Raw genomic sequence first — 27,841 nt, forward strand, 5'->3', positions numbered from 1 at the left:
CACAGCGTCACGTGACCCAGGTAATTGGCTCGGCTAGCAGCGCACCCCCTGCGCGCAGCCCCTGACTTGCAGCTTCCAGGACTGCGCTGCCGCGCGGACCCGACGGCCCGGTGAGCGCGGCTGTCTCGCCACTCCGGGTCCCTGCGCCTCCTCTTCTCCTGCCGTCTTGGGGGGCGGCCCCTCTGCTCCCCTGTCCCGGGGCGCCGCTGCACTGGGTCCTGAGCCAGGCCCCGTCGGGGGTGGTGGGAGAGGGAGTGAGCGTGACCTTGGCTCCACCCTTATCTGGCCAAGGCCTCTCCAAGGACCCCCAGCCCTTCGCGCACGTTCGACCCTGTGAATGCAGTGTTTTGCGTGAAGGAGCGACTTGCTAACGGTGGGGTTTCTGGCATCAGCGTGGGTTCTTCAGCTCAAAGACTGCATACTGTCCATGCTGCCTTTCGTGGCCTTGTGGGGGGAGGGAGGCGGTGTGAGCTGCTGATCGTCACCCTCAACAGGCCAGGCTTTGGAGGGCTGTCGAGCTGGGGATGGGGAGGGTCCAGCGTTAGGTGCCTGGCGGGACACACCAGGCAGTTTCCAAGTCTGAGGACCTCGTGGGGGCAGGGCCCTTACAGAAAGCTTTAACCAGGGTCTCTGCTTACAGATGAGGAAAATGAGACTGTGAGAGAGGCCGGGAGGGGAGTGAGGTCGCAGTTAGCCTGGGAAGTGCTTCTCCCGTACCCCGAGAGATGTTGGGGGAGACGGGAAGGTTCAGCGGGGTACAATGGGCATAAACCGGACCTTAAGGGCCCCATTCTGACCCCCCTCCACCATGGGCCCAAGCCCGCCCTTGCGTCCCCTTCCCTGCGACTCCTCCCCACACAAACCACAGCCTCTTGGAACAGGTCCTGACTACCTTTGTACTTTTATAACCTCTGGGCTTTAGCTCAGGCCCTTTGTCTCTGCCAGTGAAATAAGCACACCCCTCCCTGCCCTGCTTCCTACCTTGGAGTTTGCCTTCTCTTGGGTTCAGCAAACTAGGGAAAAGCCCACCCAGTTCTTAGAATGTGGGGCCAGAGTAGGCCTGCAGCATTGCCAGTCCAGCCTCCATTGCTGCCTGGCTTCAAGGTCTTGGGGAGGGCCCTTCCCCTCTTTGGATCTCTGTTAACTCATCTTAACAATGGACATACTGCAGGAGGAGTCCTCACCAGCACAGCCCAGACAGGGCCTTGCATGTGGGAGGCTTCCTGGACAGCATGTGTGCAGTTGTTATGGTTGTGGGGTTGGGGGTGGGGATGGTACTGACCTTGTCCCTAGAGAAGAGACCCCCAAGAGTTGCCCCGAGCAACCTACCTGTTATTAGTCCACTGGGGACTGGGCTGGGCAGAGGGTCCACAGCGTGCCTGACTGACTCTTTGCTGTCGCCTTCGCCTGTGTGGACAGGACCTGGTAGGGTTGGCTGGGGCTCTGGCTCCAGATACTGAGGTTGGTTCTGTCTCTAGCCCTCCAGGGTTCCTGGGTCCTCAAGCCCTGCTGGGATGGGGGCAGGGGTAGCCAGCTGGCTGCCTTCCTACCAGGCCAGGTGAAGGTCATAGCAGTGTCCAGCAGCCACTCCAGACCATTCAGTGTTTGTGAAACATGGTATTCCTGTACTAGGCCACGCTGGACACAGCCATTCTTTGTCACTGCCACCCTGAGCCATCCCATTCCCCTGCGAGGGTGGGGGTGGGTGCTGGCAGAGAGAGCACTTCTGGCTGTTGCTATTGGAAAGGGCATGTCATTCTGAGAAATCTGGGTTTACATCCTGACTCTCTAGTGAGGAGGGTACAAGTTCTGGAACCATACTGAGCCCCATCACTCACCAGTTTCTCTTTTATAATGTGGGGCTAATCTAAGTGCCCACCACATGAGATTGCTGAGAGGGTTAAATAAGCACAGTGCCTACCCCAGAGTCAGTGCTCACAGTCTGTGTGCTTTTATTTTTATTCCCACAATGGATGGTCTTGGTGTTTGGTTTCCTTTGCCTTAGAATGGGGATGATAGAGCTTCTTGGCTTGTTTAGATTCTTCTGATGTTCTAGGCCAGTATGTCCTATGTCTCTCCATCATTGCCCAGAGCCGTATGGGCAGGGTCAGCCCTGTATTTGCCTAGGGACAGTCAGTAGTAGAGCAGGGGTTGGGACCCTGGCACTCTGATCCCAGAGCCCATGCCTTGAACCCCAACCCAGCACCTGGAGAGGTGCTGTTCTAGGGAGATCTAGCCCCTAATGGCCCTTGCTCTGGAACCTGGACTCATCAGCTGGTGGGGGTGGGCATGTGGGAAGCTTGGGGCACTTGGAGCTCAGGTTCCAGCTGAACCCACCCTCTTACTCCCTTCACTGGACTATATTTTTGCTTTTTAATTTTCCTCTGTTTAGAGTTCCTGCTGGTTGCCCTGAGGAGCCTACTTTCCCTCGCTTGAGAAGACCACCCTCTTCTCTTTACTGCAAGTGAGTTTGGAGGGAGAGAGGGAGGAAGCAGGATGGAAGGGCTTATAGAAGGGCCAGCCAGATAGTTCTGGAGACTTGGTTGAGCTGATGGGTGGGGGTAGGGTGGGGGAATCCTGTCTAGGGGCATTGGCTCAGGACCAGATAGGACCTGGGAGTCAGTTTTGCCCCAGAAGGCATGTTTTCTGGGACTGAGCTGTGCAAGGGGAAGCAGGCTCCTGCTTGTGTGGCCTCTGGTGGGGTGACTCTGGTGTTGTACCCCACTTACAGGCTGGGATTCTCTGGGCAGAAGCGTGTTGATGAGGATTCAGGGGAAGCTGTTCTGTGTCCAGGCAGTACCAGGCTGGAGCAGAGGAGGGGCCTCTGCTCACACTGGTGGAGATGGGGGTAGGGGAACGGAGGTCCTACTTTACAAATCCTGTGTATGGGGAGGTGGCCTTAGTGGACCCTGCCAAGCTCCCATATTGCCTGGAGAGGGAGCCCCAGGGCTTGCCACTGTGACCACTTCTGGTCACAGGGACCAGAGACCCAGCAGTGCCATGGGCCCCCTGAGATGGTGTAGCTCAGTCAGCCCCCCTTTCTTCAGGCTTTTTCCCGAGCAGCCATGGTACACCCAGCCCATAAAGGACTCCCCTGCTCGAGTTCCAGGGTGGCCAACTGCGTGGCTCGCTCCTTCTTGGGTGTACTGCCTGCACATGCCCTGTGACCCACACAGTGGGCTCTAGGACCTTGGCTGAGTGCTCCCTTTGGTAGGACCCTGGTGATAGTTGCTATATCAGGCTTAGGGGGATAGCAGAGAGGGAATGTGGGCTGGGTGGGTGGGCTCAGCAAGACTGGGGCTCAGAATGCTGAATAGCTGGTGAAGTTAATTGAGCTGTGACCTACCACTAGGCAGTGAATCCGGGACTCCTGGCAGACTGTTCCATTTTCTCCTCTGTCTCATCAATGCCTAGCTCAGGGCCCCCTGCCCAGTAGAACCAAAAATACCAGATGAGTGAATGGTGGCTGCCAGAGCCTTTGTTCTGGTCCTGTGGTTTTTACCTCTCCCTCATTGCCTATGTCCAGAATGAGTCAGCTGAGGCTGCTGCCGTCCCGGCTTGGGGCACAGGCCTCGAGGCTCCTGGCCCCACATGATATCCAGATGTTCAGCCGGCGCAGCAGGTCGTCTGGGCCACCGGCCCCCTTCCCAAGCAGCAAACGTGGAGGCAGCTCCAGTTACATGGAGGAGATGTACTTCGCCTGGTTGGAAAACCCCCAGAGTGTCCACAAGGTCAGCACCCCCTCTCCGCCCGCTGTGGAGGGGGGAAGCTCCTGGAGCTGGGCTGTGGAGGGCGGTGACGAGAAGCAGCTTGCCTGCTGTCTCATCTTGGACAGGTTTCTTTGCCTCCATCGTCCCGGTTTATAAAAGCCTTGCCCTTGGTGTTGAGTGAGGAGGGTCTGTTGCTTTCCTGTTTCAGAACCAGCCAGTAGGTGGTAGTCTGGCCTGAGAAGCCCTGAGCCTGTCCTGCTCAGCTGCACCTGGTCTGAGATATGCCCTTGCCCCCTGGTCATGCTGTGCTGTTTCCAAGTGGCTCTTTGTTATGTAGTTAGGGGCCTAAGTGTTTATATATGCACTGAGCTGACAAAATAAATACCTGCTGATGGTAAGAAAAAATAAATAAATAAAAAATCAGATGACAGGGCAAAAAGGGAGAAGTGAAGCTGCTCTTCTCTTGACTCATTTTCTTCAGAGGAAAGTGATCACATGATTCAAAAACCAAAAGTGTGAAGTTATGCAGTTAAAAGGCTCCCTCCCTACCCATCCTATGTCTGCTCAGCTCCCATCTGTCTGTCCCCCAGTTTATTCTTAGTTTCTTCTGTATCCTTTCAGAGAGTTTCTTTAGGTAATTTTTTTGCGAGTATAACTCAATTTCCCTCCCTTCACACAAAAGCAACACGTAACATCCGTGGCTTTTCTCCAGCCTTCTTCTCTTAGCACACAACTCCAAGATTTTCCATGTCACTGCATCAAGAGCCTCATTGTTCTTTTTCCCAGCTGTGTAGTATTCCATTGTATGGATGTGCCACGCCTGTCCCCACTGACAAGTATCTGGCTCATTTCCAGTCCCTGGCTGTCACGACCCGTGCTCCCGCGCATCATTTCATACATTTGTCATCTTGTACATTGCAGCTCTCTGTAGGATAAATTCCCCCAAGTGGAATCATTGGGTCACAGAGGATCTGTGTATATAATTCTGATGGGCCTTGCCAAATTGCTTTCCAGAGGGCTTGTGCCACTTGTTCTTTTGAAGAAGGGTGCGAATAAAACACTTGTGTTCTAGAACATGGAGGTGCTTAGGCATATGCATATCTGCTTTTGGCTTCTACATGAATAGTACACTTTTTTTTTAATATATACATTTTTTAAGCTTATTTATTTAGAGAGAGTACAAGTGCTAGCAAGAGGGGCAGAGAGAGAGAGCGAGAGAGAATCCCAAGTAGGTTCTGCTCTGTCAACGCAGAGCCCAATATGGGGCTCAAACTCATGAGCCACCATGAGATCATGACCTGAGCCAAAATCAAGAGCCGGATGCTTAACTGACTGAGCCACCCAGGTGGTCTTTGCTTGGTTCACTTTATAGTTACATATCTTGGTGATATTCTACCTGTTCCACAATAATAAATGCACCTTATTTTTTTTAAGACTGCATTATCTTCCAGAATCTAAATGTAACATCATCTATCTAACCTGTGTCCTATTGGTCACCACTTAGATTTTTTTAAGGTCTTATTTTTATTTATTTTCATTTTTAAGTAATCTCTGTACCGAACGTGGGGCTCAGGTTTACAACCCCAAGATCAAGAGTCACATGCTTCACCGACTGACCCAGCCAGGTGCCCCTAGATTTTTTTTTACATTGTCATTTTTTAAAAAAATGTTTATTTATTTTTGAGACAATGCAAGAGACAGAGTGCAAGCAGCAGAGGGGCAGACAGAGGGAGACACAGAATCTGAAGCAGGCTCCAGGCTCTGAGCTGTCAGCACAGAGCCCGATGCAGGGCTTGAACCCACAGACCGTGAGATCATGACCTGAGCTGAAGTCAGACGCTTAGCCAACTGAACCACCCACGCGCCCCTACATTGTCATTTTTATGAACAATCCTGTAGGGATATACATCCTTGTATGTATATCTAGACACTCCTGTATAAATACATTTCTAGCAGTGGAAATGCTGGTTCAAAAGATATATTCATTGAAAATATTGAGAGGGCCTGCCTGCCTAATTGCCCTCCTGCCAACCCACAATGTGTGAAGGCATGTTTCCCCCAGGGCTAGAAGCCCCTTTCACACCTGAAGCCCCTGAGTCACAAGTTAGAGCCTTCCCCCAACAGCCTTCCAAGCTGGGGACTGAAGAGATCCAGGCTTTAGGTTGGAGGGTCCTGGGCTGGTTGCAAGGGGTTTTCTTGGCAGGGTTCTGGGAAGGCCCAAAGAGCTATGGTGGTGAAAGAGCACCCAACACCCGCTGGGGACCCCTACCAGGACCACCCCCAACTCCTCCCAGACCCTGACATGGCTGTTTTCTTGCCTCTTCCCAGTCCTGGGACAGCTTCTTCCGGAAAGCCAGTGAGGAAGCTGCCTGTGACCCAGCTCAGTCACGGTTCCCTGAGAGCAGGCCATCAGTCTCGAGCCGGACCAAGACCAGCAAGCTGGTGGAGGACCACCTAGCTGTGCAGTCCCTGATCCGGGCCTACCAGGTAAGTGACTGGGAGGGCCCAGGTTTCGAGGCTGGATTGGCTTCTGGGATATGGCCAGGTGCTGACGGAAAGGGGACTGGCTCAGCTCCAGAGTCACCTTCCCCAGAGATTCCTTCTCTGAGTCCTCTGTTGGGTGGCTCTCACTCCTCTGGTTACTCGCTGTCCATTACTGTTTATGTCATTAACCACCCCCTGGTATTTTTTGTGCATACTGGTATTTTGTTTGTTGGTGGCCTTTCTTAATGGAGTGCGGTCTCAGAAACCACTATGCCCCAAGCTTCCAGAGGAGTACTCAGTAAGTAATCAGTTTCAGTAAATGTTGAATGAAAGTTGAGTAGATTGACCCTTGTTAATAATGTCTGTTTTCTCTAATTTAAAAAAAATTTTTTTAAATGTTTACTTACATAAATAAACATTATGTATGAGAGAGAGCAAGAGTGCATAAGCGGGGAAGGGACAGAGAGAGAGAGGGAGACACAGAATCTGAAGCAGGCTCTGAGCTGTCAGTGCAAAGCCCGACGTGGGACTCAAACTCAAGAACTGTGAGATCATGACCTGAGCCAAAGTTGGATGCTTAACCGACTGAGCCACCCAGGTGCCCCTTCTGTTTTCTCTTCTTGACTGAGCATTCCAACAGGACTGAGACTGATATACAGCAGGTACCTAATTAGGGTTTACGGAATGAATGGATGGATAGTTCAATAAGCAGCACTTCCTCTATCAGCTGCTCTGTTCTGGAGACTTAGGCTCTTCCCTGCTGGGTCCCCAGCGCCCCTGCTCTGACAAAGCATCTTGATGACGTTCCATATTCTTGGTCTTGACTGAACAGGACTAATTGGAGGGCTGCTCTGGGTGTTCCTTCCATAACAAGTGTAATCATTTGGGATCTCTCTGGGAATCTGGCAGAAAGTGTTTCATGAGAGAAACATGTCAGGCAGACATGCTGAAGGAAGGGCAAGGGCGTCCCGGGGCCCTTGGCAGAGACTCCGTGGGAAGGAGCAGCAAGCCACCGCAGGAGCCGGGGGAGGAGGAGGCCTTAGCAAATGGAAAAGGTGCCTTGCCTCTGAATGAGGCACTCTGTGGGGTGGCAGCTGCACTTCCTGTGCACCAGTTATGCTGGGAGGGAAGCGGGAGGTGAGCAGGCCTGAGGACCCATGGATTGTGGGCCACCTGCAAGCAAACAGTAATAATTGTTCTTCTTGACTGGCCGAAAGAGCCAGAAAATGATCTAGCCGTTGACTTTGAAAACCAAGAGGAAAGAATGTAAAACTCCACATAACATACAAGATAGCATTGGTGCTGCTCAAGGGCCTTATTCTCCAACCACCGTTCCCAGCTCTTCAGCTGCTCTGTGTTCTTCAGCCGAGACTAAGCACTGGAGTCCTTCCAGCGGAGTAGTGTCTGGATCCAGGCATGTTACTGTGTATTTGTAGGGTAAAAATCTGCCAAAGGTTATGCCTGATGTGAGCAAGTTCCCACTGGGTGGGCTGCAGCTCCTCACAGCCCTGGAGGAGGCAGAGTTCTTGTTTGGCTCATCTACACACAGTACTGAAAAATCCTCAGACTTATTATTAAGGACATTTTCGAACATAAAAGAGGTAGAAGAATTGTGTCGCAAACCCCACACCCATAAATACAGGGCCAGTCTTGATTCCTCTGTTAACCACCTCTGGCCCTCACCTGTTGGCCCTTGATGATTTTGAAGCAAATCCTGGACATACCATTTCATTCACCAGACATTTTAGGATGGATTTCTGTAGGTAAGGCTCTTGAAAAATGTACCATGAGAGCACCGTCACACCTAAAAATGTTAACAATCACCCTTGATGTCATCAGATATGCAGTTGGTATTCATGTTTGCCTGTTTGTCTACAGATTCCTCTCTGTTTTTGTGTTTGCCATTTTATTTATTTATTTATTTATTTATTTATTTATTTATTTATTATGTGGAACAAACCAGGTTGTTTGTGCTGTAGAGTTTTCCTGAGTCTGGATTGTGCTGATTGCATCCCCATGGTGTCACTTCATCTGTCCCTTTGTCCCATGTAATTTCTATAAATTGGTAATTAGATCTAGAAGCTTTATCCAATATAGATTTAATTTTTTTGTTTCAAAATCAGCTTCCTGGTGGTGATGGGTACTTCATCAGTCAGCAGCTTTGGGTGATTATTTCCTGGACACATTAATTCATTAGGAGTGGTAAAAATGGTGATGATATTCTAATTCTGCTTTTGTTTCTTTGTTTATTACCTGAAGTACTTCTATCAGGAGAAACTTACCTTTGTCAGCTCCACTTCTCCTGAGGTGCAAATTGTATGGGAAAGGCAAGATCAATGCTTGATTTTCAAAAGTATGACATGGTTCCTTAGTGTACTTCAAAGGTGGCCAATGAAGGTTTTTCTTATTATTTAATATGATATGAATGCGTGAATTTAAACCTATTTGATGAATTATTTATTTATTTAATTTTAATGTTCATTTATTTCTGAGAGAGAGACAGCATGAGTGAGGGAAGGGCAGAGAGAGAGGGAGACACAGCATCTGAAGTAGGCTCCAGCCTCTGAGCTGTCAGCACAGAGCCCAATGCAGGGCTTGAACCCATGAACCGTGAGATCATGACCTGAGCTAAGGTTGGATGCTTAACTGACTGAGCCACCCAGGTGCCCCTATTTGATGAGTTTTAATCTGTTATAGATACCATCCTTCTCATTGTCAAAATGTCCTTATTCCCTGCCCCAGCAGTGTTTGAGGACCCCTTTCTTATCTGATATGACAAGACGCTCTGAGCTTATCTTGTACATTTCTGTCTAGCCCTGGACCAGCCAGTTCTTCACGGGGTGCTGGGAGGGTCACTGCTATGGTCTGGTCATGACTTCTGGGCCTTTTCAGCGGGTAGAGCCAGGAAATATGTGTTGTTTTTTTTAAGATTTTTTTTAAAGTTTATTTATTTATTTTGAGAGAGAAAGAGAGGAGAGAGAGAATCCCAAACAGGTTTTGCACTGTCAGCATGGTGCCCAGCAAGGCTCGAACCCACAAACTGTGAGATCATGACCTGAGCTGGAGTCAAGAGTCGGATGCTTAACAGATTGAATCACCCAGGTGCCCCTAACAGACAACACATTTATGGGTTTATACTGATGTTTTCAGATTCTCCAAATGCAGGACTTAAGGTTTGTTCTTGACCTCATCAATCTTACATCAGTGTCTTCTTTTAAACATGCCAGAAATAGAGGCGCCTGGGTGGCTCAGTCGGTTAAGCGGCCGACTTCAGCTCAGGTCATGATCTCATGGTCCATGAGTTCGAGCCCCGCGTCGGGCTCTGTGCTGACAGCTCAGAGCCTGGAGCCTGTTTCGGATTCTGTGTCTCCCTCTCTCTGACCCTCCCCCATTCATGCTCTGTCTCTCTCTGTCTCAAAAATAAATAAACGTGGGGAGCCTGGGTGGCTCAGTCGGTTAAGCGTCTGACTTCGGCTCAGGTCATGATCTCACGGTTCGTGAGTTCAGGCCCCGTGTCGGGCTCTGTGCTGATGGCTGGGAGCCTGGAGCCTGTTTCGGATTCTGTGTCTTCCTCTCTCTCTGACCCTCCCCGTTTATGCTCTGTCTCTCTCTGTCTCAAAAATAAACATTAAAAAAATAAAAATAAATAAACGTTAAAAAAATTTTTTTTAAAAAAATAAAGATGCCAGAAATAGAGGTCTGAAAGACATCAATACAACGACTATTTGATTTTCCCATAGCCTGCACACTGTGGTTTTAAAATATAATTCTACTGCTGCCACTATTGATTGGTACTAGAAATGAATTTATAATATTTTTTTCCTGGAGTTCTGTTTGTCTGTTGGGGACATTCTGTTAGTCAGTTGTGTAGTTACGCCACCAATGGATGCATGAATCCATTGGTTTTGTTTTACTTTAATTTTTGAAACTTCATTTTGGGGGCGCCTGGGTGGCTCAGTCGGTTAAGCGTCCGACTTCGGCTCAGGTCATGATCTCGCGGTTCGTGAGTTCAAGCCCCGCGTCGGGCTCTGTGCTGACAGCTCAGAGCCTGGAGCCTGTTTCAGATTCTGTGTCTCCCTCTCTCTCTCTGACCCTCCCCCATTCATGCTCTGTCTCTCTCTGTCTCAAAAATAAATAAACGTTAAAAAAAAAATTAAAAAAAATAAATAAAACTTCATTTTGTTTTATAGCGATATAAACTATTTACAAGATTCCAAAATCAAATTTTCAAAGCCAAATGTATCCTTAAAAGTCTAGTTTCCAGCCCTGGCATTCTACTCTATTCCTTTTACCAGAGATCATGGTTTTTCTTACTTTATGGTTTTCTTGTTTTATGATGCATTTTTCTAATGCCTATGTTCATTTGTATATATACAAATACATGCAAATGCATATATTTACTTGAATCTTCTCTTTCTTAGATAACGGGTAGTTTGCCACACATACTTTTCTATAATTTTTTTTTTTTTTGCTTAACAGTATTTTGGGGAGGCTACTTCCTAGTAGCAGATAGGGATTTTTTTTTTTTTTTATTACTCTTAACAGCTCTGTAGTACTCCCCGTGGGGATTTCCCATATCCACACGCCAGTCTTCTATTGATGGACATTTGGAAGCTTCTAGAATTTTGCGATTACTAATAGTAGTACTGTAGTGAACACTTTTGTGTATGCATGCTTTCTTATTTTTGAAAGTGGCATGATGTACTTTTAAGCCGAGTGGAGCTCCTGCCCACCTTAGTGGTCATGGTGAAGGCAGCGTGCAGTGGCTGGGTGCTGGAGACATGTGGAAAGTTGAAATTCTGAAGTGGGAAATGAGGGGCCAGGGCCCAGAACTTTGCTTTTGGTGAGGGTGTGTCCATCTGGGTCCCAGCCTGGCCCTGACCTTTTTCCCCTTCTCCCAGATTCGAGGCCACCATGTGGCCCAGCTGGACCCCCTGGGCATTCTGGATGCAGACCTGGACTCCTTTGTGCCCTCGGACTTAATCACAACCATCGATAAACTGGGTGAGAGTTCGTATTGCTCTGGCGGTGCCGGGGCCGGCTGGTGGTGCCTGTGGCCCTGTGAGGGGCTCTGAGATAGCTTGCCTCCAGGGCCTGGGGTCCAGCAATCAGCCCCAGAAGCTTTCTTCTGACCTTTGCCCGGCTGCCTCATATGATCTTCCCTCATCCCTAGCCCGTGCACTATGTGCAGCAAGCTTGTGTCCCAGCCTACCTTTGTGGTACAGGCTGGGTTCTTTTACCCCTGTGCACCCTGCAGACAGAGTCCTTTAGCTTTAGGCTGGAACTGGTGGGAGAGTGCCGGGGGCACTGTTGGAAGGTCTGGGGATATGGCTGGGCCCCACCTGGCCTGATCCCTCTCTCCTCCCCTCTGCTGCCTGGGCTGTGTGTATCTCCTCAGCGTTCTATGACCTGCGGGAGGCTGACCTAGATAAGGAGTTCCAGCTGCCCACGACCACCTTCATCGGGGGATCTGAGCATACCCTCTCTCTGCGGGAGATCATTCGGCGCCTGGAGGTGAGCACATACAAGTGTGTCAGGCACACCTGCCTGCTGTCTCTGGAGTGTGCTAGAGGGAGGGAGGATGCTGCCTTTTGTATTGCAGGTGCTGGGACCGTTGCCCCTCTTCCTGGCTCCTTGTGGAGTCCCCACCTATTCCCCCAGAGCACCTACTGCCAGCACATTGGCCTGGAATTCATGTTCATCAATGACGTGGAGCAGTGCCAGTGGATCCGGCAGAAGTTTGAGACCCCTGGTGTGATGCAGTTTTCCAGTGAGGAGAAGCGGACCCTGCTGGCCCGGCTGGTGCGCTCCATGAGGTCAGGCCCCCGGCACCACGCAGGGTGGCTGCAGTGGTTGGAGGGACTGCTGCAGGGCCATATGAGATGTCCCAGCCCCTGGCTGAGAAACTAGGATAACTGGTAGGGGAAGTCAGGACTGGATGGGCCTCACCCCTGGCCCAGGGGAGGTCCACAGAAGCATCAGGGGCCAGGTGGCAGGGATGGGCTCCAGGAGAACATGACAGCAGGGGCAGAAGTGGCAGAAAGTGGCTGCGGGAGTTTGGGCAGAAAGGTGTCCCTACATGGAGTGAGTGTAGCAGTGCTTCCTTGCAGGTGGGGCACCACCTGGCTGTGCCCACTGGCTGTCCGAAGCTGGGTCCAGGGCTGGCAGGGGCCTAGAAGAGAGTGGGGCTCAGCTGCTGGGTGCAGAGTGGATCTGTGGTGGTGAGGTACAGGATGGAATTTGAGCTGAGTGCTGAGGAGGTCTTTGTGTCATGGAAAGGTTGGAGTGTGTGTGTGTGTGCGTGTGTGGGTGTGTGTGTGTGGGTGTGCGCATGTGCATGTGTGCATGCATAGGATTATGGGCTGGGAGCAGGGGGAGATGGGTTATTGGAACAGTCTGACTGGAAGGGGGAGGGGGGTGACGGCTGGGGATGCGTGCAAGCAGAGGTCTTTATTTAGGTTGGGGGGATGCCCAGTCTCCTTCTGGCCTATGCTCCTGGTTGGTGGATTTTGATGGCAGGTCCTGACTGCAGAGGAAGGTGATGTTGCTGCTCCCTCTGCCCCGGGCATCCAGCTGTGGCCCTCATCAACAGCCTCTGTGACCCCCAGCCTCTCCATCCTTTCCCTTCTCTCCCCAAGCAGGTTTGAAGACTTCCTGGCCCGGAAATGGTCCTCGGAGAAGAGATTTGGCCTGGAGGGCTGTGAGGTCATGATTCCTGCCCTCAAGACCATCATAGACAAATCCAGTGAGATGGGGATCGAGAATGTCATCCTGGGGATGCCACACAGGTGGGCCCCCTTCCTGCTCCTCCACAGCCCATCTCTTCTCCAGGCCCAGCAGAATGAGATGGAAGGGAGGGGATGAAAATCAGAGCAGGGGTTTTGGGGGAACCTGAGGCAGGATGGCCTAGAAAGTTCTCAGAGTCGCTGGGCCCCAGGGCCTGCTCAGCACAGAGTCAGGCACTTGGCCAAAGCCACATGGAGGCAGGGACTAACCAGGTTTGCTCAGACTCAGTTTTTCTCTCCCCACGTTGCCGCTGTCCCCCAGAGGGCCAGGATTTCAGGAAAGGGGTGTCATACCTCTGGAGGTTCCTGTGGACAAGGAGATGTGGAGGGTTATGTCCCGGGGAAGTGAGGGCAGGGCCTGGGCAGATGGCCTTGGATTGGCACCCTCTGGAGGGGGATCTCTGGAGGTGAGCTGAGGGCTTTTTCTCCTGGCTGCAAGCTGACTGCATGTTTCCCTGAGACCTTGATAGACTTGGAAGGCTGGCCTGGCAGCTGGGCGGTTACCTCTGAGCCAGAGCCTGTGGACTAGTGAGGAATACAGCCTGGGGACAGAGACCACGGTGACCAAGGGTTCTGTGGAATGTAGCATGAGAGGACATGCAGAACAGTCTCAGGGGCAAAGCCCCAGCATTTCCTGCGACCGTCTCCACCTGCTTGTGGGTGGGCCAGTCCTGGGCCGTACTAGCACGGGGGGTGGCTAGGTGTCCAGATGCAGTGTGAGAGAGTCTCCCTCCTGTGGGCTGGCTGCCAGGAGCCTGGGGTTTGTCTGTGATGGCTCCTTGCTCTGAGGGGCCCAGAAATGCCCAGTGTCTCATCAGAGGGTCAGGAAGAGCTGGCTCAGTGGTCTGAGGTCTCCCACACATGGCTTTAGTGGAACTCTTGGGGAGGATGGCACTGAGCAGCCAAGGGCAGATGTGGGACTGTAGGGTGGTGCTGGGGGAGGCTCCTGGCCTGAGGAGCGCCCTGGGAGCCAAAGGACTGTTCTATGCCAAGCTTCCATAGTGGGAGTTAAGCGGACTCTGAGGCTACAGGGCTTGTCCAAGAGGGGCTGAGGGTTGTTCATTCAGCTCCTGTGGCCTCATAGCCCTGACCCACAGAACAGGAGAGAGGCCCACCTGGAAGATGGCCCTTCTGTGAGGCCAGAGGTCTGGCCAGGGTGTGTGCAGGCCTGAGGCTGATGTCTGCTGGTGGGCTATGGGGGGTGAGTTCTGAGGCCTCCCCAATGTCCCGATCAACCTGGTGCCCACCCCTGAATTAAACCGCTGCCTGATGGGAAGTCCAGGCTGCACTAGAGAGTCCCTGGTCTCTGGCCGCTTTCCTGTCCCCACCACCCTTAGACCTCAGCTTTCCTGAACAGGTCCCCTGATAACTCCTGCCCTTAGGATCAGTCCAGTCCCCTCATCCCCGTCCTGCATCAAGACACTGCTGGCTGGGCTGGGAGTCATGTACGAGCAGCTGTGGGTAGCAGATTGGGGCTGAGGTGCTGGGTTAGGCTCAGCTTTTAGCTGGAGGACAGTGGGGTGGAGGTGCCAGGGGATGGTGCATGTGCATCCTGCCATGAGGCTGAGTGGCTCCTGCTTGAGGACCTCCAGAGTCTTGAGTTGTACAGGGGTGTCTAGGGGAGCTGGCCCACCAGAGCCACTCATGTGCCCTTGTAGATTGAGACAGGATGAGAGGGCCGGGCCTCCCTTGGGCTGTACTGGGAGGGCTCCCCTGACCACCATGCTGGGCTCTGGTAGGCCCAGGTGGGCAGGAGTGGGGGGATGCTGGGGCCTGTCGCAGGAGGTGGCCTCTGCAAGATGAAAGTCCTACCACTTCTGGCTGCAGGGGCAGGCTGAATGTGCTGGCCAATGTGATCCGCAAGGACCTGGAGCAGATTTTCTGCCAGTTTGACCCCAAGCTGGAGGCAGCAGATGAGGTAGGTGTCAAGCCCTGGTCCCAGATATCTGGGAGGTAGATTCGGGAGGGGCTGGACCAGAAGCATCCAGGCTCAAACAGATCTGTAGATGGATGGATATGCGGAAGAATGGGGAGAGAATGGGTATGTTGTTGTGAGGCCACCAAGGTGAGTGCTATGATCTCTGAAACTTGGGAGAGTCCTCAGGTAATCTGGACCAACCTCCTTGTTTTTCAGCCAGGGAAACTGAGGCCCAGACACAGAGAGTACACATGGGGGAAAGGCATAGGGAGGGAGAGAGATAGGATCCTAAGCAGGCCCCACGTCATCAGTGCAGAGCCTGGACTCGGGGATCAAAGTCATGAACCGTGAGATCATGACCTGAGTCGAAACCAAGAGTTGGATGCTTAACCGACTAAGCCAACCAGGCGCCCCTGCTCATTTTTCTATGGGATGGGCTTTGTCTTACTGGTTTGTAAAAGTGCTTTATATATTGAGGGTGTTAGCCTTTGCCTGCATTTGTCTTATAGTTACTTTTCTCAGCTTGATTTTTTTCCCCCTAATACTGCATGGATTTGCTTCCTTCATGGCAGATTTATTAAATTTTAGCTGCCCTATTTTTTATGGCTTCTGAGGTTTGTATGTTGTTTTTGAAGGGTCTTGAAACATACAGGTTTTTCTCTGCTGTACTGTAGGCTCATCTGTCATGTGTACATTGTTGGTTGCTTTGGTGCAAGGAGTTAGGTAGGGGTCCAGCTCCAGTATTTGCCACCGGTCTCAACACCCCCTTCATTTCTCTGCTTGCACTGTCATTAATGCTGAGGACAGTAGTTGATCATGTGAAGGGCTTCTGATGAGGGGCCTTGGCTGGCCTCTGAGGCCTGGGGGAACCTGCCTGCCTTTCACAAAGAGGGGCAGTATGTGGGGTGGGAGGGCAGGACGAGGGTGTAGGTCGGGAATAGCAGTCTTCCCAGGGAGCAGAATCCAGGGAGCGTCCCAGCCCCGCTGTGGGCTTGCATGTCCACGTGTCTGCCTGTGCGGCTGAGAGGGGTGGGTTCATCACGGCCCACCTCAACTTTCAGGGCTCCGGAGACGTCAAGTATCACCTCGGCATGTACCATGAGAGAATCAACCGGGTCACCAACAGAAATATCACTTTGTCCCTTGTGGCCAACCCCTCCCACCTGGAAGCTGTGGACCCTGTGGTGCAGGGAAAAACGAAGGCAGAACAGTTCTACCGAGGGGATGCCCAGGGCAAGAAGGTGAACTCGCCTGGGTCCTAAGGAGTAGGCTCTGAGGGGCTGGGCTCTGAGGAATGGGCTCTGAGGGTTGGGCTCAGGAATGGGCTCCGGGGGGCCAGGCTCTGAGGAATGGCCTTTGAGGGCCGGGCTCCGAGTGAGTAATGGTCCCTGAGGAACAGGCCCTGGATCTTTGCAGTATGGTGCACAGAGATGGGCTGCACAGGCTTGGGCTCCTCTTGGCTCACATCCTGCCCTGCAGGTCATGTCCATCCTGGTTCACGGGGACGCTGCCTTCGCCGGCCAAGGCGTGGTGTATGAGACCTTCCACCTGAGTGACCTGCCCTCTTACACCACCAATGGTACTGTGCACGTCGTCGTCAACAACCAGGTGAGTGCCTGGGCTGCCTGCCAGACCTTGTCAGTGTCCCCCATTCCTGAAATTCAGGTAGCACTTTGGGGGAAGTGTGCGGTGATCCTGGTATTAATCCCACTGCTCTGCCACTCCCCAGTGTATGACTTCAGGCAGACCAGCCTGGTCTGTGAAATTGGTGTGTGTCTGTATGTATACATATACATATACATATACATATACATATACATATACATATACACATACACATATACATACACATATACACATATACATGTATGTGCACATATACGTATGCACATGTATACACATACACATATAGACACACATTTACACATATATACATATAAATACACATATACATATATACACACATATACATATGCATATGTATGCGATACACATATACATATATACATACACATATACACATATACATGTACGTGCACATATACATATGCACATGTATACACATACACATATACATACACATATACACATATACGTACACATATACATATATACATATATACACACATACACATATACATACACATATACATACACATATTCACATATACACATATACATACACATATACATACACATATACATATATACACACATACACATATACATATACATATGCACATGTATACGATACACATATACATATATACACACATACACATACACATACACATACACATATACATATACATAAATACACACGCACCATGGAGAACGTTGTAAGGACAGGTGTACAGGTGTAACTGGCACAGAGGCTGGACATGAAACTAGATGCTGCTTTTAGCTCTATAGGAACCAGTCTTAGAACACAGCTGTCACAGGCCTTTGCTCTTCAGGGAGCTGTGCTTACTAATAGTTCTTCTGAGCCTATAAAGCCCTGAGTTAATTGCCTTATTTGCATTAAGTCATTTAATCTTCACAGAATAACTCTGTGAGGTGGTAGTTAATGAGCCCTTTTCGTAGATGAGGAGACTGAGGCTTTGGGAATTTAAGTACCTTGCTCAGAATTGCACACATAGCAACTGATGGGACTGGCAGTTACCCACGCCTGCATTCTTACTACCTCTGTGTAAAATTCAGGAAAAAAAAAAGGCATGATTTCCCTGGTGTTGCTGCCATCCCTGTTGGGCCTGCTGCTATACCTGATTTAGGAGCCATTTACTCTTAAAAAAAATTTTTTTTTTAATGTTTATTTATTTTTGAGAGAGAGAGAGAGAAAGAAAGAGAGAGACAGCATGAGCGGGGAAGGGGCAGAGAGAGAGGGCGACACAGAATCCGAAGCAGGCTCCAGGCTCTGAACTGTCAGCACAGAGCCCGATGCAGGGCCTGAACCCACCAACCATGATATCATGACCTGAGCTGAAGTCAGACGCTTAACTGATTGAACCACCCAGGTGCCCCAGGGCCATTGACTCTCAGCCCTTCATGTGCCATGTATCTCCTGGTCACACCTAATGGACCTCAAGGCAAAGACAACTCCTGTTTCCTTGACCCACCGGTCTCCCAGGCAGTTTCCTTGACCCACTGCCTGTCTAGCTCTAAGAATACAGAGGTGCTGTCATTTCCTCCTGCTTCTGCAGATCGGCTTCACCACAGACCCCCGCATGGCCCGCTCATCACCATACCCCACTGATGTGGCTCGTGTGGTTAACGCGCCTATCTTCCATGTGAACGCAGATGACCCAGAGGCCGTGATATATGTGTGCAGTGTGGCAGCTGAGTGGAGGAACACCTTCAATAAAGATGTTGTGGTGGACTTGGTGGGTTTGGGGCTGTGAGCATGGTGGGGAGTATATAACCTGTCCCTGCTGTGCCACGTGGGCCACGTCTGCCATATCTTTGGCAGTGAGGGCTGGGAGTGCTTCTCGGGTGGAAGGCTTAGTGCCCCCAAGACCAGTCTGTACAAAGGCCAGGAGGTGGGGCATTCAGTGATAGGTGGTAGTGGGGGGCTTTCAGGGGCCTCGAAGGGTGTACCCTGCCAGCTGTGCCCCAGTTGTGCAGTGACTAGTCCTGCACTGCCTGGGGACATGGACTGAGCCCCTCCCCATGCTGTCCTTGCAGGTCTGTTACCGCCGACGTGGCCACAATGAGATGGATGAGCCCATGTTCACACAGCCGCTCATGTACAAGCAGATCCACAGACAGGTGCCTGTGCTGAAGAAGTACGCGGACAAGCTCATTGCTGAGGGCACCGTCACCCTGCAAGAGTTCGAGGTGGGCAGGCCAGCATCATGGACACCTGGGATAAGCCTCCAGTAGAGCCGGGACCCTGGGGTAGTTGGTGATGTTGGCAATGATTTAAAGAAGTAGCCAATATGGCCTTTGTCCCTAACATCCCCTAGCTGTCAAGGACAGAGAACCAAAGACATTTACAGCCTGGTGGGGCATAGGGAATGCTGCCATGTGGGGGAAGCTCAGCCTCAGGCAGGAGTCCAGAAGACTTCCTACAGGAGGCAGGCCTGAACTGTTTGTCCTCACAGTTATCTGTGGATGCATTGGTCCTCGCGCCTTGAGGGAGCTCTGAGAGGAAGCACTGTGACTCTTTTCTGAGCCGCCTCCAAGTCCCTTGCTAAGCAGGAGGGATCCCCCTTAATTCTGAGACTTTGGCCTCTGGCCACAGGGTCCCTGCAGGCCAGCAGACAGACAGTTCTAGAATGTAGTGAGGAGGACCAGGGTTTACGAGTCTGGGTTGATCCAGCCTCTGGCTGTCTGGGCCATCAATATCTCAATCCCCACATTCCCCCTGATTTCAGGAAGAAATTGCCAAATATGACCGGATCTGTGAGGAGGCGTATGGCAGGTCCAAGGATAAAAAGATTCTGCATATAAAGCACTGGCTGGACTCCCCCTGGCCCGGTGAGTGAGTGGTGTGTGGCTGAGAGTGATTCGCCAGGGCCTGGGACCAAGGTTGCAGTGGGCCCTGGTAAGGGCAGTCACTGCCCAGCCCAGAGGCTGCGGGCTCCATCCGTGAGACTTCTGAGGCTGTGGGGGGCTGATTCCTGCAGGTGGGGATGGGCCTGGATACAGGAGAGATGGCATGTGTAACCAGCTATTCTCTGGAAAGGGAGGGCTGAACCAAAGCTGGTGGACGCCAGAGTGGAGAGAGCCTGGGGGAGGGGTGCTCAGAGGGCCTCCGTGGGATAGAGCTGGATGGCTGTGACCCTGGACCCAGGGAGTGGTCCCCACAGGGGCCCAGGGGAAGATAGGAACTGAGCTGCGGCTGTGAGCTGTTGCAGGTCCCGAGGGTGGGTCAGGGTTTGAGTGCAGGTGGGGTTAAGGAAGATGTGGGCCCCTGCGTCCTGGGGAGGCACGCTGACCAGGGGATCTGAGGCCCGATCACCACCCAGAAGCACTCAGACTCCACTCTCTCAGGCTTCTTCAATGTGGACGGGGAGCCCAAGAGCATGACGTGCCCGGCCACAGGCATTCCCGAGGACGTGCTGACCCACATTGGTGAAGTGGCCAGCTCCGTGCCCCTGAAGGACTTTAAGATCCACACAGGTGAGGTTGCTGTGCAGGATGGTGCTCAGGGGTCGGGGAGGGGTGGCCGTGTCCCCACTTGGTTGTTGGCACGTCGGCTGAGCTCTTGGAACCTCTTCTGCACTTTTGTGAGGTGTCCATGATAATAGTTGCTCTTAGGGTGGGCAGATGTAGAAGCCACGCTCCCTGCTGGATGCCAATGACCAAGGCTTACGTTGGGCACCTTGGATTTTCCCAGTACCTTTTCTGGGGGTGTCTGCGGTCAAACAGAAGGAGAGCAGGGAAGCAGGGGCTTCCGTGGAGTGGGTAGTTGGACCTGGAATGTCAGGGGTGGGCAGGGGGGTGGGCAGGAGTGCTGGGCCTGCTGCTGACCTGGATGGATGAGACAGGGCGACCCTGCCACTCCTGAGTGAGCCTAGCTGTACCTCCTGGCTGTGGCCGTCCTGGTTGGGCAGCCTGGAAGGCCCCTAAGATGGTGTGGGGTGCCTGTACACCCTCGGACCAGCCTGTGGGAGTTCCAAGGAGATTCCTCCACAGTGTGCGTGGCAGCCCAGGCGTCTTGGGGTGCCCACTCTGTGCGTGTGTCACATGGGTCCCGTGTAGGTATAGGACCAACAGGAGCCCCGCTTGGGCTGGGTGCCTGGGCTCAGATCCAGTCATCTCTATAGTGCTGTGGTCATGCATAAGATAATTCCCTCTTCTGAGCCTCAGTCTCCTCATCTGGAGAGCGGCAGGTGACCTGTGGTGAATGTTCCTCAGTGCACGCGGCATCTACATGTGGCAGGTGCTCTCCTAGTGATGCCTGCTCCTTCCCGAAGGGAGGGAAGCTGGGGATGGTGCGCTCAGTCCTGCTCATGGAGTGGGTTTCCTGCGGCCTGCCAAGGCCCTGCTCTGTGGGAGGGATGTCCGTGGAGTACATACACACCTGGGCTGTCCCAGGTGGGGTCGCCAAGTCCCTGAATCCCTCAGGCCGGCTGCTTCTTCCCGCAGGCCTCTCTCGAATCCTGCGGGGCCGTGCAGATATGATCAAGAACCGGACGGTGGACTGGGCACTGGCAGAGTACATGGCCTTTGGCTCCCTGCTCAAGGAGGGTATCCACGTGCGGCTTAGTGGGCAGGATGTGGAGAGGGGCACGTTCAGGTGAGGGTGGGGAACATTCTCTGGGTCCTGGGCCCCATGGGCATTAGCCTTGTCCACATTGACCCCACGGGCTTTCTGGGAGCTCGTCTGTGCTGCTCAGAGTCTCCCAGAGTCAGCCCAGGAGCTCCGGAGTGGAGTTGGCTCTTCCTTCTCTTCCTGGACCAGGTCTGGGAAGGCCTTATCTGGCTGAGGTAGTCACAGGTAACCCCATCAGCATCCCCAGCCCCTGCTCTTGGGTCAAGCCTTCAGAAGGTTGCTGGGCCACCTCTCTGACCCCGTGGGATTACCACTGGGAAGGAAGGCCACCTGGAGGAGAGACCAGATTGCTCTGGCTTCCCAGGATCTTCTTGGTGTGGCCATCCTATGGAATTCTGTCTGATTTCCTGGCACAGCGACAGAGGCTTGCCTGCCTCCTGTTACCTGGTCCACCTGCTGTGGGTGAACAGGTGGTAATCCACCTGCCCTCCATCCCTTCCCCATCTGTCTCTCTCTAGTCACCGGCACCACGTTCTCCATGACCAGGAAGTTGACCGGAGGACGTGTGTCCCCATGAACCACCTTTGGCCTGACCAGGCCCCCTACACTGTGTGCAACAGCTCCCTCTCAGAGTATGGAGTCCTGGGTGGGTCAGAACTCTGCCTGCAGGTCAGACGGGCCCTGAGATCCCTGGGGACCGGACAGGGTCTTGCACCCCAAGCTATCCTAGCTTTATTGTTTTGACCATGACCACCCCTGCACTGCACCCAACAGTTCTATCTCCAGAGCCCCTCTCCAGGCTCTGGGCTCCTGGGACTATGTCCCCTGTACTCTCTCTCCCTTGGCTTGACCTTTAGCTGGCCTGCTTCCTCCCTCACTATCTCCTTCCAGAGGCAGAAACCCTGAAGAGACCAGCCCCCCACTCCCTCCCTTCCCCTCAACATCACTGCAAATATTTTGGGGGGTTCCTCTTGGCAGATGGCTCCTGCTGCCTCCCCAAGGTATCTTTGGACTCGGCTCCTTGTCTAGATAATGCTAAAGCTGGCCATAGGTGAGGTCGGAGCTGAGGGTGGGCATCTCTGGGCGTATTGTCATCTCCCAGGAAGGAAGATTCTGGCCTTTGGGCCCAAGGAGTCCCCTGGCTCTTGCTGGCCTGCTGGGAAGGATGGGTGGGGGCAGGGAGAGTGTATGAAGAAGAGCTGGGTTTGAATGGAGCCACTGCCACTTGATGGCAATGTGTGGCAGGCTCTGTGTCTGTGCCTTCTGTTTAGGCTTTGAGCTGGGCTATGCCATGGCAAGCCCCAATGCCCTGGTCCTCTGGGAGGCTCAGTTTGGTGACTTTCACAACACGGCCCAGTGCATCATCGACCAGTTCATCAGCACCGGCCAGGCCAAGTGGGTGCGGCACAACGGCATCGTACTGCTGCTGCCCCATGGCATGGAGGGCATGGTGAGGGCCATCGTGGTGGCTGGGGGCCGGGTGGGCTGTGGCACTCCTGGGAGAAGGTGGGTGGACCCTTGGCCTCCAGCCAGGTTGGGGGGTGTTTTTCTTCCGGGCCCCTGGAACACACGGGTCTGCTCAGGTTGGGGCCTGCGTAGGTCTGCGTTGCTGCTGTGCTGACATTGCTGTCACTAGCAGTAAAGTCGCTGATATGTCTGAGGGTTTGCTCTGGACTGGGTGCTGTTTAAAACCCTCTCTGTGAGCTCTTCCAGTGCTTACAACAAATTAACGAACTAGGTACTGCTCCCGGTTTCCAGATGAGGGAAACTGAGGCACAGAGAAGTCGAGTGGCTTGCCCAAGGTCACACAGCTAGAAGCTGAGGTCTGAATGTCACGCTGTGCCCTCCTGCCAGTCCTGTGGTCTTCTCCTGAGTGACCAGTGTGTGTGCCGCCCACAGGGAAGAGGGAGGATGTGCAGGCCCGTGAGGGAGGGAAGGGGAGGAGCAGAGCCCTCAGCCTGACCAGCTGGGGGGATGGGAGGGCTGCACCGGCTCCAGGGAAGCCTCTGTGACCTCTGCCTGGCTCTGTGACCTGGGGCAGGTGACCTGCCTTCCCCACCCTGGATGATTGGGCTACAGTGGATGTCCCTTGAGGGCCTGTTCAGCTTGGACTGGTCATCTAGTCAGGGACCGATCACTATTATCATCACCGAATGGCTGTTCAGAGCCAGGACTCCCTGTGCTGAGCATCTTTTTTTTTTTTTTGAGAGAGAGAGCACCCGCACGCTGCATGAGTGGGGGAGGGGCAGAGAGAGGGAGACAGAGGATCCAAAGCGGGCTTTACACTGACAGCAGAGAGCCTGCTGTAGGGCTGGAACTCAACGTACTGTGAGATCATGACCTGAGCCTCAGTCAACAGTTGGCTGCTTAACCAACCGAGCCACCCAGGCGCCCCTGTGCTGAGCATCTTGAGCACCGCGTGTAGTCCTGTGGGATTCTCACTACTGGACTGGGCGGTCAGTCCTGTGGCCCGTTTCACACTTGAAAGAAGTGGACTGGCCCTGCCCAAGGACATTTAGCTGGAGAGGCACAGGGTGGAGCTTGAGCCAGGCTGGGTGGGGAGGGTTGGGTGGCCTGCCTGTTGCCGTGGCGCCGGGTCCTTGGGGCTGTGGGGCAGGTCGCCCTCATCTCATGGGGAGCCACCTCCTGGAGGTCAGTGTGGTGTTGTCTTGCTGCTGCCATGGAGCGGAGCAGCCCATGTGGGTGAGAGCAGGAGCAGCAGTCAGGGTTCGAATGTGCCTCCTGTGGCTGAGTGACTGTGGGGTTGTTCCTTCATCTCTCTGCCACTCACCTTCATCTGCAAAGCGAGGAAACAAATGTCTACACCATGGGGCTGCTTTCAAGATTAGTGAGTGATGTGTATTTGGTCCATAGAGCTGTGCCTAGCACCCAGCAGGTACTCAGTAAATGGTAACTGCTGTAGGTCAGAACATTCAGGAAAAAACATCTCACCTTGGCCTTTTTGCCTGTCCTTCCTGCCCTACACATTCACGTGTGCTGGCTCTAGCCAGACCCTCCTCTGAGAATGTCCTCTCTACTCTTCTTCCACATTCCTGGTCCTTTACTGTGGTTTGGGCTCCAGAGAGAGAGGGCATCTCCTCCAAGAAGCCACCCAGACTTTCCCCTGAGCCCTGGGCCTTTGCAGGGCCAGGGGTCTGTCCTGTGTGACAATTAGGCCAGCCTGTGCCATGTAGCACTTGTTTTCAGGGCCCGGAACACTCCTCAGCAAGGCCTGAGAGGTTCCTGCAGATGAGCAACGATGACTCCGATGCCTACCCCGTGAGTAGTGCCCTCCCTCCTCCGGGGCAAGGCCAGGGCGCGGGGGCCACGGGCCGGCCACCTCCCAGCCATACCCCGGCCCCCCAGGTGTTCACCGAGGACTTCGAGGTGAGCCAGCTCTACGATTGCAACTGGATTGTTGTCAATTGCTCCACACCGGCCAACTACTTTCACGTGCTGCGCCGCCAGGTCCTGCTGCCCTTCCGCAAGCCGGTGAGCTGCCTGCCCTACTCACTGCCATAGCAGTGCCGGGCCCAGCTGTGGGAGCCCTGTCCATGCAGGGCAGCTGGCAGCTGGGCACATGTTTCCCTCTTAGCTGATCATCTTCACACCCAAGTCTCTGCTGAGGCACCCGGAGGCCAAGTCCAGCTTTGACCAAATGGTATCCGGTAAGTGCCCAAGTGTGTTGGGGAGGTGGCTGATGGGGGGCCTGGTGGCCCATGGCCCTCTGCTCCCGGGACTCTTCCGTCCTCGCCTCTGTCCGTGCCTCTGCAGCAGCTCCTGGCTCATTCCTCACCGGTGGCCGGGTTGGGAGTTTAGCGTGGTGGCCGCCTGACATGGTCTGGCTTGGGTCACTTGGGCTGAGAAGCAGGGCCAGAGCAGGGCGCTGGGTGCTCCCCCAGCTACAAAGCAGGGCCCACCTGGCTGTGCTGGGGGAGCTGAGATGTGGGAGGCCTGGTGGAGGTCTGACCAGTACAGCAGGGCACGGAGTATCATTCAGTTATTCATTCAGTGTTCTTTCACTCATGAACCAAATAGATACTACTGGCCCTGGGGACCCAGTGCTCCTTCCAGGAGCTTTCAGGCTCCTTTACCCAGTAGTTGAGGGCCAGATAAAGCATCTGAAGGACCAGGTGTTGGAATTGAGATGTGACCCAGGGGAGGACCAGGGAGGGGCAGATGTGGGGCCCTGACGCTTCGGAGAGCAGAGCCATCTTGGAACACAGTCCTGGGTAGTAGGGAGAATGGCAGGTGCTGGCCAGGAAGGGACTCGGCGGTGTGGACAGGTGTTTGTTTGTCACCTGTGTGTGTTGGGGCATCCCCTCTGGTGTGGGCAGGTGACTGAACCGGCGGTTCAGAGCTCTGGCCTTGGCACTGCGGACCTCCCAGGCTGAACACCCGGTGCTGGCTTTTCTCTGCTGAGGCCTGGCAGCCAGGTACCCTCTGGGCTTCAGTGTCCTCACTTGAGATTTGGGGACACTATAGTGTCTTCCTCAGAGGTTTTTGTAGCATTCTTGGCTTGGTGCCTGGCACGTGGTGTGAGCCCAGGGAGGAAAAATGTACAGAACTTGGGAGATGGTGGCCTGGCTGCAGGCCTGAGGGAGGAAGGGAGAAATGTGCGCAGCCTCCCAGACAGCTCACCTTCTAGCTTGGTGAGCAGGTGGCTGGAGTGCATGCAGAAGGTAAGCGTGACTGGATGGGGAGCAGGTTGGGGGCAGATGTTGATGCTATCAGATGAGGACTTGATGTCACCTTCTCTATCCTCTCCAAGGGCTCTCCCTGTCATACCTGCCCCTCCGTCTTGGCTCCAGCCCATTTCTGTCCCTTTCCTGTGACATCTCAGGGTGTCATCTGTCCCCTGCTCTGTGGTTTGGCTCAAGAGGCCACAGATCCAAACCTGGGGGGTTAGTCTCAGTGGCCAGGGAGAGCATGGGGGTGGCTAGGGATGCGGGTCCTATTCTCTAGCTGTTCTGGCCAAGCTGATGCACCTGTGGGAGGTGATGTCCCTGCCATGCCTTGTTGGACCTCCAGGGGCCAGCTTCCAGCGGGTGATTCCTGAGGATGGAGCTGCGGCGCAGGCTCCTGAGCAGGTGCGGCGGCTCATCTTCTGCACTGGAAAGGTGTACTACGACCTGGTGAAGGAGCGGAGCAGCCAGGGCCTGGAGGAACAAGTGGCCATCACCCGCCTGGAGCAGGTGCACCCCATGCCCTCACCCAGTCGGAGTGGTAGACAAGGTCAAAGCACTGGCCCCCGGGCTTTGGGCAGCATGCCAGGCAGGGCCGGGACTAGGCCCCACGAGGGGAGCTGGGGCTGTGGGCACACCCCCCTTCTCCCAGCTGTACTCCGCTTTCTCCCTGCCTGCCCCAGATCTCTCCATTCCCCTTCGACCTGATCAAGCAAGAGGCAGAGAAGTACCCGGGCGCAGAGCTGGTGTGGTGCCAGGAGGAGCACAAGAACATGGGCTACTATGACTACATCAGCCCGCGCTTCATGACCATCCTGAGTCGGGCACGGCCCATATGGTAATGAGGCTGGGGGTACGGGTGCCTGCCACCTACCCCTTGCCTCTGCTGAGCCCAAGGGACTCTGAGGGCCTGAGGCTTCGTCCTGGCTCTGCCCAGCCCATTTGCTGTGTGAGCCAGAACTGGCCACTGCGCTTCTCTGGACCACATTGGAAATCAAGGGGATAGTTTCATAGTCCCTGCTGGCTTTATGGCTGTTGGGGACAGACCAGGGACCCCATCAGTTCCACCTTACGGAGACTAAACCTTTGTCTTCATTCTGCAGCCGGAACTGAACTAGAAGACTTGCTGCATATCTCAGAGCTCCTTTGATAATAGGCCAGTCACTTAGCCTCTTGGGACCTCAGGCTCTTCACCTCTATGGCAGGATGATGATCAGGATTAGACCCGATGCAGTCCTGGGGTAGTGGCCAGGCCAGGCCCAGACCTCCTTTTAACGTGTCTCTTCTCCCCCAGGTACGTTGGCCGTGACCCAGCGGCTGCACCAGCCACAGGAAACAGGAACACTCACCTGGTTTCTCTGAAGAAGTTTCTGGATACTGCCTTTAATCTCCAGGCCTTTGAGGGCAAGACATTTTAGAGCTGGCAAGGCCTGACTGGGTATTGCTGTGGGACTGGCTAGTGAGGGGAGGGACGGGTGTGCTCCTGCCCAGGAGAGGGGCCGCCCAGAGCCCCAGGATAAAACAATACTCACATAAGTGATTAAGGCCAAAGGTAGGTGCTGCTGGCTTCAGTATTATGCTACCTTGGACCTTGGTGTTTGTTTATGTCAGAATCTGTTAGGACTGAGCTAGCCAGAGGGCTCTGATAGATGGGCTGTAGTTCGGGAGTGTTTCCCCACTTGCCCTGGTCTTCCTGAAATTTTTGTGTGACTTCTCCATCTGTGCTGTTCGTGTCTCTGCAGACAGCCACCCAGGAGCCCATGTCTTTGGCCCCTATCTCCCATCCTGGTAGATCTGGTTGCTGTTTACCCTGTCCTTGTTCATTTGTAGATTCAAGGAATGTTCCGTTTCGTGCTCTTAGAAATAAAGATTTCAGCAATAACAACCAGGTGAAGCAAAACCATGCCAGGTGATTTAAATGTGCTCTGTTTTATGGAGCGTGTCATAATGAGGTATGTCAGCTTCTGTGTGAAATACAGCCGCAGCTCAAGTGTACCAAAGCAGAAAACCAAATAACAGAGAAATAAAAAAGTGCTTAAGAG

General features: G+C 53.4%; 1 protein-coding gene across 1 annotated transcript; it reads left to right on the forward strand.

Annotated features, from left to right (window-relative positions):
* Window positions 1-27,841, forward strand: OGDHL (oxoglutarate dehydrogenase L). Its single transcript, XM_060642187.3, has 24 exons — window positions 1-110; window positions 2,393-2,464; window positions 3,527-3,731; window positions 6,039-6,197; window positions 11,096-11,198; window positions 11,593-11,708; window positions 11,856-12,010; window positions 12,836-12,982; window positions 14,807-14,897; window positions 15,959-16,138; window positions 16,377-16,505; window positions 18,098-18,277; window positions 18,579-18,731; window positions 19,271-19,373; window positions 19,890-20,018; window positions 20,988-21,138; window positions 21,633-21,760; window positions 22,386-22,564; window positions 24,322-24,393; window positions 24,481-24,606; window positions 24,710-24,782; window positions 26,146-26,309; window positions 26,483-26,637; window positions 27,094-27,841. The coding sequence occupies exons 3-24, from the start codon at window positions 3,528-3,530 to the stop codon at window positions 27,215-27,217; spliced, it is 3,021 nt and encodes a 1,006-aa protein (XP_060498170.1). The 5' UTR covers window positions 1-110; window positions 2,393-2,464; window position 3,527; the 3' UTR covers window positions 27,218-27,841.

Source organism: Panthera onca, chromosome D2, assembly GCF_046562875.1.
Source record: "Panthera onca isolate mPanOnc1 chromosome D2, mPanOnc1 haplotype 2, whole genome shotgun sequence".
NCBI classification, from domain to species: Eukaryota; Metazoa; Chordata; class Mammalia; order Carnivora; family Felidae; genus Panthera; species Panthera onca.